Raw genomic sequence first — 15,125 nt, forward strand, 5'->3', positions numbered from 1 at the left:
CTACTCCTGTGACATGGAGTGGGCCTGGCCAAGGCGGGCAGTGCCAGAGGAGGGGGCTGTGGTGCTCTGCCTCGGGAAGTAGAGGATGATGAACCAGCAGAAGATGAAGACGCCTGTGGTAAAGAAAGGGTTTCAGTGAGCCTTGGACAGGCTGCGGCAAAGCAGGGGCTCCACTCTAAAGTCAGATACTTGACGAAAGAATTAGGTAAAATGGAATCTATTCCTGAAAGAGAACCAAATAAAACCTTAGAGACCACAAACACCAGCCTTGAGATAATCTCCACACACACCTACCACAGCAAAGGAAGAGCAAAACAGAGGCATTCGCCGGACGGTGGTGGCGCACGCCTTTAATCCCAGCACTCGGGAGGCAGAGGCAGGCGGATCTCTGTGAGTTCGAGATCAGCCTGGTCTACAAAGGTAGTGCCAGGACAGGCTCCAAAGCTACAGAGAAACCCTGTCTCAAAAAAAAAAAAACAACAAAAACAAAAAAAAAAAAAACCAGAGGCTTTCCCAGCTATATAAACCAACGCCACTGCCACACCGGGCTCATCACACAGGCTCGCCTTACCACGCTCCCCACCATCCTCCTGTGAAGGACAGCTACAGGGTGCCTGCCAGCAGGATGAAAAGGGAAGGCGTAGTAGCGTATAAAAACTAGAGGAAGTACAGAATTGACTGGGAAGTACAACTGTGTGTCTGAAGGGAACTCATAATGAAAAGACCACACAACGGTAACCCATATTGAGACTAAAAGGTACCAAGGGCTCTGTCTGTTGTATGTGGAGGAAGGTGGGAAAACCAAATAACTTAGACTCATCAGAGCGAGACAAGCAGGCTTCAATATTAATGTAGCCCATGCAAGAATAGTGAGATTAGCCAGGTGGTGGTGGTGGTGCACGCCTTTATTCTCAGCACCCAGGAGGCAGAGGCAGGTGAATCTCTGTAAATTTGAGGTCAACCCTGGTCTACAAAGCAAGTTCTAGGTCAGCCAGAGTCATTACACAGAGAAACCCTGTCTCAAAAACAAAATAAAGCAAACAAGCGAAAAAGAATAATGTCATCTCTTAGTTCAAGATGCCTCTCTCCCCAATTCCAAACCTCTGGGATAGTCCAAATATGAACTAATGATTATTTATCTGGAGACTATCTCAGATAGTCCTAAAGCAATTGTGTGTGTGTCTGTATATTGTTTTTTAAAGATTTACTTTTTATATATATGAGTGTTTTACCTACATGTATGTATGTGGACCAGGTATCTGCGGAAGCTATAGGTACTGGATTCACCAGAACTGAAATTGCAGATGGTTGTGACCTTCCATGGGGGCACTGGGAACTGAACCTGGGTTTTCTATGATAGCAGCAAATGCTCTCACCCACTGACCCATCTCTCCAGCCCATTTTTTATTTATCGTTTTAGTTAACATACAAAGAAATAGATTTTACTGTAACATTTTCTTTTCTTTAAGAAAAAGATTTGTGCCGGGCGGTGGTAGCGCACGCCTTTAATCCCAGCACTTGGGAGGCAGAGACAGGCGGATCTCTGTGAGTTCGAGACCAGCCTGGTCTACAAGAGCTAGTTCCAGGACAGGGTCCAAAACCACAGAGAAATCCTGTCTTGAAAAAGAAAAAAAAAAGAAAGAAAGAAAGAAAGAAAGCAAAAAAAAAGAAAAAGATATTTTTTTTTTATCTTATGATATACATATGAGTGTTTTTGCCTGCATGTAGATGTGCCTGGTGCCAGAAGGCACTTGCTTCCCTGGAACTGGAGTTACAGAGGTTGTGAGCTGCCATGTGGCTGCTGGGAACCAAACCTGGGTTCTCTGGAAGAGCAGCCAATGCTCTCAGCCACTGAACCACCTCTCCGGGTACTCACCATGGCTTTTTCATACATAATTTGTTTTGGGTGCTCTCTCTCTCCACCTCTGTCTCCCAGCTTGTACCTTTCACCCTATCTACTCTCATGCTCTACGTATTCCACTTCCTTCTCCCCACCCTCTTCCTTTAAACCTTTTTCCTTCCCATGGTCCCTTTCTTTGCCCATACTGCACATACATACATTCATCAAACTTAAAGCTAGGACCTTAACGTGAGAGTGTCTGTGGTATGTGGCTTCTACTGCAGTCAGTATGGTGCCCCTAAAGATTAGAGGCTTGGCTAACAGCACAGATCTTCACCTGGACCAGCAGATGCCAGCATGTAACCAAACCCAGAGTAGAAGTTTGGCGGGTCTCTCCTTCCCTACCTTAAACTGGGTACTTCAACTGTGTACACAGACATGCTGAACGTTTAAGGAGTGTACGTCTAAAATGGCGATCCTCCCTCAAGGCTGATGTAATCAGTAGATTATTAATCAGCAGCCTTTGCAGGGTCCTGTTCCCAAGCAGGGGAGCAGTGCTGGCTGTCTCAACAGTCACGGCCCGACACACGGTCCTAACATGCGTGTCCCCGTCTTCCTGACCTGTCCATTTTCTGAGTCTTCCTCTCCTGTAGTCACCTTGGATTCTTGGAAGAGTGTGTCTAACCAATGAGCATCTTTTGACAAAAGTTAAGGTTACTCCAAGGTGGGAGCACTTTCTCACTGCAGACAGCTCCCTGAATAACTGTTCTAAGGTAATGATTAACAAGGTCCTGACTGTGCATGCCACTTGCCCAGTCTTTTGTTTCCTCCGTGTACCAGGCCAAGGCTGACATCACCCTGAAGTCAGGGCAGAGGATGCTGTTCCTCCTCCTCCTCCTCCTCCTCCTCCTCCTCCTCCTCCTCCTCCTCCTCCTCCTCCTCCTCCTCCAGGGTAGCTATTCTCAGTGTACCCTTTTCTGTTTTATCTGGTTGGGTGGGCAAGTGACTATGTGCGCTCTCCAGAGGAAGCCAGGCCTCTGGCTCAGGATGCTGATGATACACCAGCTCATCGAAGATCTCCTGGGTCCCACGCACACACGCACGTATCCATTGTGAAAACTGGGCTGAGGAAGGGACAATGCTACTCTTAGAGATGAGTGAGGATGAGAAGTACTGACTGTCTGGTGGAGTTGGTGGGGGGCAATGATTAACACTGTCCCCTTGACAGAATCTAGACTCACTTAGGAGACAAGCCCCTAGGCGTGCCTCTGAGGGATTTTGTAGATCAAGTTGATTCAGGTGGGAAGACCCACCCTAAAAGTAGGGGGCACCATTCCAAGGGCCTGGAAGAAATCTCAAGGGTCAGCGGTAAGGTGCTTGCCAGAAAACCCGACGCCTGGGACTCAATACCTGTGACCACATGGTGGAAGGAGAGGACCGACTTCCACAGGTTGTCCTCTGACTGCCACATGTGCCTGCATTCATACACAAATAAATAAACCAATACAATTCTAATAACTAGAAAGAGAGAGTAAGTGCCAGCACCGTCTGTCTCCCGTGTCCTGACACAGGTATGATGTGAGCAGCTGCATCACGCCTTCCCCATCACAGGGTCTGCACTCGTGAGACATGAGCCAAGGGGAGGCCTTTAGCAAGCTGCTTTTGTTGGGCATTTTGTTGTAGCAATTTTTAAAAAAATTAAATACATTAAAAACTTCTTTAGAATTCTACATCCTGTAGAATCACATGGCCCTGCCTTCCTAGATAAGACTGGTTAGGACTAGCGATGGTCAACTAATTCAGAGGCTTGAAAGAGTCGTGTTAGGCAGTCATTTTGGAAAGCAGAGAGAGATAGAGTTGCCACAGAGCCTAGGTAGGAGACAACACTCAGCTCCAGAACAGAAGGTGGGAATGTCTGCTTTGATTTATGTGGCTTTTCCTGATCCTGGCCCCGGTGACACCAGCCACCCTTGCTGCCCTGAATCCCACAGGAGTCTTGCATATCTAAAATTAGCACCTTTGACTTGAGCTGGTTTCTGTGGGATCCTGTGCCCTGGAAAGTGCCCTCCCTGACCCCCAGGTAACCCTGGTGCCGACGAGACAGCCTCACCTTGCAGCGAGTTGAAGAGGGCGAAGATGTAGATGGTGGACAACCCCAGGGGCGTGAGCACAGCCAGCCCCCAGGTCATGCCCACCAGACTCGAGAGGCCCAGAACAGTGAAGACCGACCTCCAGGTCTGCCCCTGTTCTTTGCCCGCTGTGACACTGGACAGGGTGAAGATCTTCCAGGCCACCAGAGCCAGCACCACAGCTCCAAAGAGGAAGCTGACAAGGAAGTAGCCGTGGACAGTAGCATACAGAGCAGGTTCTTTCTGGAACCAGCACCTGAAGGAAGAGGAGCAGGAGGACAGCTGCTGGGGCTGGGTAGGAAACCCTGACCATTGAGCCTCAGGAAGCTTCCCCGGCTGATCTTCAGTGACAAGAAGATCCCCCCCGCCCCCACTGCCCCGGCTTTCCTGGACTGACCCCTTATTTTGTTTTTTGACTCCAGACTTCCATTTGCCTCCTGTGTCACAAGTCAGCTGGATCTGACCGTCCTTAGCATTGTCGTTCTCCTCCTAAGGCCCCCTCCCCTCACTCTCTCCCTCCCAGGAAACCAAAGACCTCCACACCCTCTGTTCCCCACAGCCCCACTCACAGCTCCAGAGAGGTGCGGTTCTCCTGGTCGCGGATAGTGTAAACACCGTAACTGTTGCTACTCCCAACACCAATGACCACAAGGGCAGGCAAGCCTGGGGCAAGGGGAGGAGGTGGGCATCACCAGTGCTCCCTTGGGTGAGCTCGTCTCAAAGCCCTGCAGCCATCCATCCCGCAAGCTTTGGGCTTCCATGGGTTCTACTCCTTAGCCCTCTAAACCGGCCTTCTACCCCTCCAGCCTGTGCTTACCCCATCCCAGCAGGCTCAGCTTCAGGAAGTAGTGTCCAAAGTAGGTATTGAAGACCCTGATGGCCAGCAGGTAGAGGTGGAAGGCCTCCAGGCCCATCCAGGTGAAGACACACAGCAGGAAGTAGTGGAAGATGGCAGCTCGGACCCCGCAGGAAGATGGGGGGCCTTGAGAGCTGCTCCCCACACTGATCAAGAAGGTAAGATTCAGGAGAAATAGGCTGCTGCTCAGAGCCATGTGGATCTTAGGGGCATCTTCAGACTTGAACCTCTGTAGAGAGAGCCTGGGAGAGAAGGGCCAGGGAGCAGCCCCAAGGAACCACAGCTTACCTGGGGTGCTCAGGTTGGTCTATCTCCCGGCCACAGTTCCATATGTAGCTGCTATGACCCTCATGGCCAGCTCCTGACTGACCATTCACTTTCCATCTTTACCAGTGGTTAGTTGTAAGCTTAGACTGCTTACAACTAGCCTCCCAGACCCAAATAATCACACAAAAACTATATTAATTACAACAGTTTGGCCAATGGCTCAAGCTTCTTACTAACTAACTCTTATATCTTAAATTAACCCATTCCTATTATTTTGTATTTTACCATGAGGCTCATGGTTTACTGGTAAGGTTCTGGGTGTCTGTCTCCTTCAGCAGCTACATGGTGTCTCCTCAACTCAGCCAGCTTTCTCTCTCTCTCTCTCTCTCTCTCTCTCTCTCTCTCTCTCTCTCTCCATCTCTGTTCAGGTTTCCCACCTGGCTTTACTCTACTAAGCCATTGGCTGAAACAGCTTCTTTAATAACCAATGGTAATAAAACATATTCATAGCATACAGAGGGGACTCCTCTGTGCGAGCACTCAGGTTCAAATCCACAAGGCCTTTCTTGGCTCTCTGGGTTGTGTGGGCGCTGGGTCCTGCCAGCCTCACCTTCTGACACATTGCTTGGCTAAGCCATGGAACTTGCAACAATGATGGAGTTTGTTTTCTCGTGTCTCCCAGGCTTGACCATGCAGGTATTTCCCAGTAGCAGTGAAATTCTCCGCTACCTCGCCACAGGGGATCCACCCATGCTGGGCCTCAGAGCCCTGCACAGGGGGCAGGAAGCTCTGGGTATGTGAGTTGGGCGAGCAGATGTGGGCAAACAGGTGAGGCCTAGAATGTAGCAGTGAGCAGGGCTGGCGGAAGGCCAGAGACTTGCTCAGGGTCCCAGAGTCTCTACCCAGCCAGTGTGCCCTGCTTCTCTGTGGGGCTTCTTGCCACTCTGAATTCTTAGCAAATAAAGACCAGGAGAGCTCCCACTCGAGAGTCAGAGCCTACAGTTTTCTGGAGTGGAGATAAGAGGCATGTCTACCTAAGCTGCTAGGCTCCGGTTTTGGAAGCCGGCAACCGTTTCCTCTAGCACTCCAGGCTTGGCTCAAGGATCCAGCAGCATGGCTAGCTGGTGAGGTACACTCAGCTCATTGAGAATGGGAACAGGCTAGGGACTGTGTTCTAGGCCAGTGCTTGGAGGGGTGGGAAAGGGGAGGGATGGCGTGGGTGCGGCACACAAGGGCTGAAGCCCAGGGCTACTCGGTGACAGAGGCACATGAGAAAGACAGAGGGTCCCTGGACTGGAAAGATGGGAAGGTCAAAGAATGCTCCCGGTGGGTTCCAGTGAGCTTGGGCTCCAGGAGCTGGAGTTAGGGAAGGTTGGGACAGAGGCTTATCTCATGGGTTCCTCCACATCAGCAGGTATGGAGTGTCTTTGCTACAGTCTGGCTCAGAAGAGCCAGGTGGCAGGGCTATCTGTCCCTTGTGTCTGTCCTGTGCCTGTTCCTTGCTGGAGAAATTTGCATGTCCCTGAAGGGGCACTCTTCCCCACCTTCAGCCACAAGGAACTAGGAAGGTGGTGGTTAGTCTCTTGCCATTTTAATCCAAGAGTAGTCAAATGGCTTGGCCGGCCTGTACATTCTACCCTGTGACCATTGTGGCCTGGGTCATCGGCCTGTGATCAAAGTCAGACCCTAAAACAACTAGATATTCATGAGGTAAAGATGCATACACATAGAAGTGTGACCCCCAGAGTTCTGTGCCTACAGAAGTGCTCAGCCTTCTGCTGCAACTTTGAATACTCTAACAGGGGCCAAGTAGTTTCATTGAGACAGATTATATCCCCATTCCAGTCGTGGATGTGGGCACACAAACACACATGCATGCACTCACATGCACACATATGCATGCACACACGTGCATGCATCCCTGCATGCATGCGGCACACACATGCATGCACGCACATATTGATGATGTCTAAAGCAGTGGAACTGAAGGGGTCTTGAGACTACTTAACCATATTCTGCCACTGACAGCTTCCTGGCTTTGATGATACTCTACAGTTACATATGACACTTGGGGAAGTTCCGGGAAGGAGCCACAGACTGTCTGTGCTATTTTTGCAGTTTCCAGTTAGTCTATAATTATTTCAAAATGTTTGCTTTTAAAGACCTCAATTCTGGAGCTTCATCTTTGCTTGAATATCTAAGGAGCAGTTCTTGAGGAAAAGGGTGAAATTAGCATCCTGGCAAAGGACAGAGAAAAGCTGTGGAAGGTAGGGCCAACCCCTGGGGCCTCAGGTGGAGCCCCTAGTTCTAGCCCTGCCTGGGCCACAGGAGGTGAGTTTTCCAGTTCCATGAATCAATCATGCCCTGTGTTTGCCCATCTGAGCTGAATTTCTCCTACTTCCAACTTCAAATGCTAGTCCCACCTTGTCAACTAGCAGACTCAGGACCAGAGAGGGCTACCAGGTGAGGCCACAGGACAAAGATACTTTATCCCTTTCCTGTACCTCCCTGAGGGCATGAGAAAAAGGGGGTGGGGCCGCTCACCTGAGGGCAACATAGAAAACAATGGTGAAGGCCAGGAAGATCATGGAGACTCCACAGCCTGCTTGGGAGATGCGAGTGAGAGTCTGTGCTGTGGCCAGGTCCAAGATCGGCCTCTGTAGATGACCCCAAGTCCACATCACATCACTGAGAGGCCAGGTCCGCACATCTCCCAAACCCCAGCCAGCCAGGAAGCCTCTCCCAGGACAGAGGCTGGACCTCTGAGATCAGGAGGGCATGGGCTGTTACCAGCAGCAAGGCGAAGAAGGTCAAGTGGTCGCAGCGGCAGACAGTCCTCTCATCCCTGAGCTCGGTGGAGCAGCCTTGGGAATCCCAGTCTCCTGGGGGCCACAGGAAAGTAAGGGCGGGGGGGGGGGGAGAAGAAGAGGGAAGGGAGGACCCGCCTCTACCCTCACCTTCAGCCCTATGGGAGCATGTAGCTTCCTTTTGTCTCATTCTAGAGAAGTCTTCCAGACCTACCTTTAACCACATTCCAGAATACACAAGTGAGGATCATATTCTGAAACCAGAGAGTGCACGTCAGGAAAGGAAGGAAGGGGAGACAGGGAGGAGACAGTGTGCTCCCGGGGCCTACATGTGGCTTAAGAGGAAGACCTCTGTAGGCTACACGGGGAGATTGCATGCCTGGGAATCGGTGCTCCCTGGACAGTTGCTGTGCGTGTGGGAGATACAACAAACACGGCACACATAAGAGGGTTTGCCTGTCTGTGCACACACGCCTGCAGGACCATTGCCTGCTGGGTATGGAAGCACGCACACACATTTATGAACACGGAGATGGGACACTATGGGGCATGTGTGTTCACATGGGCAGGGCAGACAGATGTCTTTGGGCATAACTCTGCACGACCCTGATGGTTTCTTCTGGGTAAAGGGCACAAGGCCCATGCATGGCTTCTCAGAGTTCAGGTGCTGTGCGCCCTCCGGGAACCGCCAGGCCTGGGCAGAAGACTCACAGGTGGCTGTCGCTGGTGGGAGAAGGTGATCTCCACTGGCTCCGATAGCCCGGTGGCGTGCATCTGGCCCACACTCAGGCCCACCATGCGGTTGTTCAACACGGTGCTGCCGTTGTCCTGGAGGAGCTTGGGGCCCTGGGAGGCAATAGCAGGAGGCTAGGCTGTAGGAGGGGCTGAGCTTACCTGCCCTAGGTAGAGAACTCTAGGACATGCCCTCACTTGGAGTCAAAGCCTGAAACTAGGGGAGCAGGGATCCAGCGACCCAGGGGCATAGGCAGCCATATTCCTGCTGCCCCCTATAACATGCTGAGCTAGGCTGAACTGGGATCTAGGCTCCCTATTACCTTGCTGAAAGCCAACCCCTGACATCTCTGAACCGAAAGAGTTTGAGGCTAAGTTTAAGCGGATGGGTGCATGCCTCAGGAGCGCTGTCTGGCATGCGTTGTCCAGGGAGAGCATTTTGGCCCGTGTGGACAGTAATATCTGAGCACACCTGATTATGTGTTCTCGGGAATACAAAGTGTGTTTATGCATGTGCAAGGACACACGACCATGCATGAGCCCACTTGGACTTCCTACACAGCCAACAGCTACTGATGTCAGGATATCAGAATCATCTTCAGTCCACAGACTGTAGAAATGGCTCTTAGATGACCTGGATGCCTTAGAGAAACATCCCAGGGACTCTGGCCCACTGAGTATTTAACTGCAGCTTCCTGAGCTCCCAGCAGGCCTCTTACCTTGAAGACATTCCCCGCACCAATGTCCAGAACAGTTATGGCCAACCGGACGGCAGACCTGTTGCCAGGCAGGAGGGCTCCAAACAGGCTCTTGGGAAGTCGGACTCTGTCAGTGGGCTGGACCTCACCCTGCATCACCTGCTTTGGGATCTGTAACCATGGACCCAGAAGCCCCTCCATTACCTGGAGGATTCCAACCCCCACTCAGGTGGTGCTACTATCCCCGTTGGGAGAGAAACTGCAGCATGTCGGGAGAAAGGGATGCATCTGAGGACTTTTAGTTCTGGGGTGGAGGCTCTGCTTCTCGTGGACTAGGCCCTTGGACAGGCATCAATAGTGGGGCCCAGCTTCCCCATCCTAGGGGCCAGCTGAGTGTGACTGTGTTGGTGCAACCGTGCTCTGCTTTTAAGTGTGGGGAGGGCCAGTGGGGGGCATCCTGGAAAGAAGCTTTCACTGGTGTGCAAGAGACTTGTATTCACCTTGAGTGTGAAGTCCTTCCTGTCCAACAGTGAAGTGTTATAGGAACCAAGCATAGTTAGAATGTTAGAACAAACCTCCCCCACAAATCACCGGTCATACTTTGTCTAGTCTCTGGCTTCCTGGGTACCCTGGGGCCTCAGCCTGCACCTGCCAGTTCCCTGCTTCAGAAGGGTCCATGCTCATGGGAAGAGTTGGGGTTGAAGCCCCAGTTTCACTTTCCTAGTCCAGATCTTGTCAAAAGGACATGTGGGTGATGCCTTGGGTCAGTGCATACCCTACCCAGAGGGCACAGCATCATAAATGGCTGAGGATGTTGGGTGATGAGCAACTCAGCAAGATGCCCGGACCTCTGCCCTCAACTTCATCCCTGAGGGAAGACTGGGGACTTGCTGAGCCCTTGCTGGACCAAGAATTCCTTGGATATTAAGTCAGATGCTCTTTCCAATATGTTTTTGTTCTGTTGTTTTTGAGACAGAGGCCATCTGGATAGCCTGTGTTTGCCCAGAACTCAGGAGCAATCCTCCTGCCTCTGCCTCCTGAGTACCAGGAGAATGAGTGTGCATCATTCTGCCTGGCTTCTGATCTCTTGAAAGTGGGCAATATTCTCACTATTTATAGGCAAGAAAATGGAGGGTCAGAAAAGTAGTGTACCCATAATGGCCATGGCTAAGGGCAGAGGAAATTTACACTGGGACAGTGTAAATCTACAGCCTTCCCTCCCGTTCAGTTGCTCTGAGGCCAAGTGTGCCCTTACTCTGATTTCAGATGTGTGCTCTGGTAGAGAGGTTAGTGGGCACTTTAGGGTTGGAGGTGCCAGAGATTCATCTTCCAGATGAGCACCCAAGGCCTCTGGGAGAAAGGAGACTTTCTGAGGACATTAAGGGCTGAGAAGGGGGGCCAGTTCAGGGATCTCCCAGCACCCTGGCTCAGGAGGGGGTAAGCTTTGATGGATACCACAGAGGCCTGAGCCAGCCACCAGGAAGCTCTTCACCTTGGAGGGCGTCAGAGAGAAGAGCAGGTCTTCTGAGATGTCTGTGCTGACATTCTGAATCAAGGCCTTAACAAAAGGCTTGTCCACAGTCTCCTTGGAATTCTCCAGCAGGTAGGACTCATAGTTCAGCCAGTATCTGCAAGGGGCAAGGGACGAGGGAAGGAGGAGCTTGTAGGCTGAGCCACCCACTCATCAGGCTCTTGGGGTGATAGCCCAGAATCTCAGAGACCCTGGACTGTTAATGTGAGAAAGAGGAATGGCTTGGAAATTGATCCTGAAGGAGTCTAGCTAGAGATCTTTTGAAAGATGTTTGTCTTTCAAAATGCAATATGGATCTTTGGATACCACCATTGATGGGCATATGGATCTTTGTACCTCTGATGGACACACGGCTCTGTGCACCCACCCATGAAGGGCACTTGAATATTTCCCACTGTGCTAGACAGGTTTTGTCAACTTGGCACAAATTAGAGACACCTGGGAAGAGGGACCGAGAGATTGAGTCCATCATATTGTCCTGCGGGCTTGTCTGTGGGACATTTTCTTGATTAATGATTGATGTGTGCCCAGTCCACTGTGGGTGGCTCAACCCTGGATGGGTGATCCTGGATTGTATAAGAAAGCAAGCTGAATGAGTCATGGGGAGTGAGCCAGTAAGGAGCCTCCTTCCAAATTCTCTGCTTCAGTTCCTGCCTCTGACTCCCCTCCATGATGATGGCCAAATAAACCCTTTCCTCCCATAAGCTGCTTTGGGCTGTGGTGTTGATCACAGCAACAGAAAGCAAACTAGAGCTCCCACCTTCCAGCTGCTGTGAACAGGGCTGCTGTGCCAACTCACGAGTGCTCGCAGAAGACTTATTTTAAACTCTTTTGGGCACATACACGGGAGTAGAATGGTTAGGTCATATTCTAATTCTCCGTTTCGCTTCCTGAACAGCTACCAGATGGTTTTCCCCAGCAGCTGCACCATTTCCCGTCCACACCTGCGGCGTATGAAGGCTCCAGTAGCTCCATAGCCTTGACAACACAACGGTTTAGTTTATATTGTTTTCACCTGTAGCCACACTTATGGCTATAAGGAGGTGGTGGCTTTGATTTGCATCTTTTTAGTGACCCAGTGAGGTTGAATGTCTTCTCATACACTTTTGGCTATGCATATCTTATGTGAATACATCTCTTTGGGCACATTTATTTTTTTATTTTTTTTAAATTTTTTTTTTAATTTTTTTTTGGTTTTTCGAGACAGGGTTTCTTTGTGGCTTTGAAGCCTGTCCTGGAACTAGCTCTGTAGACCAGGCTGGTTGGGCACATTTATTGAGGGCTAATTGTATACTAAAAATTCAGCTTTTGAATACTGAGCCACAGGCCAGCAAGAGGCCTCAGAAGACAAAGGCACATGCTGAGCAAGCCTGACGACCTGAGTTTTATTCCTGGAACACACATAAAGGCAGAAAGGAAGAACTGACTGGACAGACTTGTTGTCTGACCTCCACACATGTGCAGTGGCATGTGTGCCCCTACCCACACCATAAAACACAATAATAAATATATTTTGGGTTTTTAAAAACAGGTCTCATGTAGCCTTATAGACCAAGCTGGCCTTAAATTCATAGATACACTTGCCACTGCCTCTCAAGTGCTGAAATTAAAGTCATGTGCCATGATACCTGACTTAAATAAATGTATGTGTGTTAAAAAAAAAAGTGGCATAATGCACTCCTTTAATCCATGCACTTGGGAGGCAGAGGAAAGCAGATATCTGAGTTCAAGGCAAGCCCGGTCTACAGAACAAATTGTAGGACAGTCAGTACCACACAGAGAAACCCTGTCTGGAAAAACCAAAAAAGAAAGAAAGAAGGCCACAGGAGCAGGCTCAAGCCAGCAACCCCCACCCAGCAGGCCTGAGGCAGTAACTTCCATAGGAGGAGGTACAAGGGATCAACCGCTGAGGGAACAGGCCCAAGCCAGAGACCTCTGTGGGGCATGTGCAAGTCAGGGACCTCCGAGGGAGCAGGCCTGAGCCAGGGACATTTGTGGGAACAGGCCTGAACCAGCAACCTCTGCCAGAGCAGGCCTAAGTCAGCTACCTTAGCCAGAGCAGGCCCCAGGAAATGACCTCCATAGGAGCAGGTTCAAGGGAGTCACCACTAAAGGAGCAGGCCCAAACCAGAGACCTCTGTGGGACTGGGCATGAATCAGTGACCTCTCCACCAAAGCAGGTCCACACCAGTGACTTCCACCAGAGCAGGCCTGAGCCAGCGACCTCGCTAGAGCAGGCCCAAGGCAGTGACCTCAGTGGCAACCCCAAGCAAGCAACCTCTGTGGGAGCAGGCACGAATGACCACCGGTATTGCAGAGCAACCCCTGGGAGTGCTGAGTGACCTCCAGAAACACTGAGTGACCTCTGGGGTGACTGGAACTGTGGCTCTGATTGCACCATGAGGAGCAACCATCTGAGCCTTGGATCCACTGGCACCTGGAAGACTGACAACCAGAGACACAGCTTCAACTATATCATTCAGAGAAAAAGATGGGTAGACAAGGTAAGAACACACTCAATACCACAAAGAGCAATATGACACCAATAAAAACTATTGGACCTACAACATCAAGACTTGAACAACTAAATATAAATGAAGCAGAAGCAAATGACCTAGAAAATGACTTTAGGAGAATATTTGAGGCCATTAAAGAGGAAATAAAAAATTCCCTCAAAGAAATGGAGAAAAAGACAAACAAAAATTGGAAGAAACCAACAAATCCCTTAAAGAAAACCAAGAAAAAGCAATGAGATAGATGAAGAAAACTATTCAAGACATGAAAACTGAAATAGAGACAATAAAGAAAATATAAATGGAGGGAATGATAGAAATGGAATTTATGAGAAAATGATCAGGAACCACAAATGCAAGCATAAACAGCAGAATACAAGAGATGGGAGAGAGAATCTCAAGCACTGAAGATACAATAGAGGAAATAGATTCATCTGTCAAAGAAAACATTAAATCTAACAAAAGCTTAACACAAAATATTCAGGAAATATGGGATACCATGTAAGGACAAAACCTAAGAATAATAGGGATAGAAGAAGGAAAAGAAGTTCAACTCATAAGCACAGAAAATATATTCAACAAAATCATAGAAGAAAACGTTCCCAGCCTAAAGAAAGATATGCATATGAAGATACAAGAAGCTTACAGAACATCAAATAGACTGGATCAAAAAAAGTCCCCTCACCACATAATAATCAAAACACTAAACATACAGAATAAAGAAAGAATATTAAAAGTTGCAAAAGAAAGAGGCCAAGTAACATATAAAGGCAAACCTGTAAGAATTACCTCTGACTTCTCAATGGAAACAATGAAAGCCAGAAGGTCCTGGTCAATCATTATGCAGACATTAAGAGACCACAAATGCCAGCCCAGACTACTATACCCAACAAAACTTTCAATCACCATAAATGGACAAAACAAGATATTCCATGACAGAACCAGATTTAACCAATCACTAGCCACAAACCCAGCCCTATACAAAGTACTAGAAGGAAAACTCCAACCCAAGGAAGTGGCTACATCCACAAAAACACAGGTAATAGATCTCACAGCAGCAAATCCCAAAGAAGGAAAAAAAACACACACACAATAACATCACCAACAACAAAAACTAAAATAACAGGAGCTAGCAATCCCTGGCAATCACCTATAAAAAGGCACAGGCTAACAGATTGGATATGGAAACAGAATCCATTCTTCTGCTGTATACCTAAAGCACAACTCAACCTCAAAGACAGACATCACCTCAGAGTAAAGGGATGGGATTTTTTTTTTTTTTTAAATCAAATGGACCTAAGAAACAAGCTGGTGTAGCTATCCTAATATCTAACAAAATAGACTTCAAACTAGAAAGAAAGAAGGAAAGGAAGAAACAGAAAGAAAGGAGGGAGGGAGGGAGGAAAAGAAGGGAGGGAAGGAAGGAAGGAAGGGAGGGAAAAAGAGAGAGAAACTGGGCCACATGGGACTTGACTGCCTACGAGCAGAGGGTAGTAAAGACAACACAAAGGCTGCTGTCTCTCATTCTGTAGAAAAGGGCTGGTGTCACTCTCCGTGGTGCTGAAATTTAGAACCTTCTCTGTGCTTAGGTCTCTTTCCCTAGCCTGGGCCCAAATTGTTGCCTTCTTATTGTCTTCCTAGTGCTTGAGTCACAAGCCTTTCTTTCTTTCTTTCTTTCTTTCTTTCTTTCTTTCTTTCTTTCTTTCTTTCTTTCTTTCTTTCTTTCTTTCTTTCCTTCCTTCCTTCCTTCTT

The 15,125-nt window shown here is 49.1% G+C and overlaps 1 protein-coding gene across 2 annotated transcripts in view; it reads right to left on the minus strand.

Annotated features, from left to right (window-relative positions):
- Adgrg3 (adhesion G protein-coupled receptor G3) overlaps positions 1 to 15,125 on the minus strand; it is a 26,974-nt gene continuing 11,849 nt past the window's right edge. The window contains exons 3-12 of one of the 2 annotated variants that reach the window (XM_005345579.2): positions 10,822 to 10,957; positions 9,351 to 9,500; positions 8,611 to 8,745; positions 8,114 to 8,153; positions 7,883 to 7,974; positions 7,637 to 7,749; positions 4,787 to 5,067; positions 4,539 to 4,632; positions 3,951 to 4,225; positions 1 to 113 (exon numbers count right to left, since the gene is read on the minus strand). In XM_005345579.2, coding sequence (XP_005345636.1) covers positions 1 to 113; positions 3,951 to 4,225; positions 4,539 to 4,632; positions 4,787 to 5,067; positions 7,637 to 7,749; positions 7,883 to 7,974; positions 8,114 to 8,153; positions 8,611 to 8,745; positions 9,351 to 9,500; positions 10,822 to 10,957 — 1,429 coding nt within the window. Of the gene's footprint in view, positions 114 to 3,950; positions 4,226 to 4,538; positions 4,633 to 4,786; positions 5,068 to 7,636; positions 7,750 to 7,882; positions 7,981 to 8,110; positions 8,154 to 8,610; positions 8,746 to 9,350; positions 9,501 to 10,821; positions 10,958 to 15,125 lie in introns of those variants that run through there. The other variant, XM_026789432.1, reaches the window with a different exon arrangement.

This window comes from Microtus ochrogaster, chromosome 4 (genome assembly GCF_000317375.1).
Source record: "Microtus ochrogaster isolate Prairie Vole_2 chromosome 4, MicOch1.0, whole genome shotgun sequence".
Lineage (NCBI taxonomy): Eukaryota > Metazoa > Chordata > Mammalia > Rodentia > Cricetidae > Microtus > Microtus ochrogaster.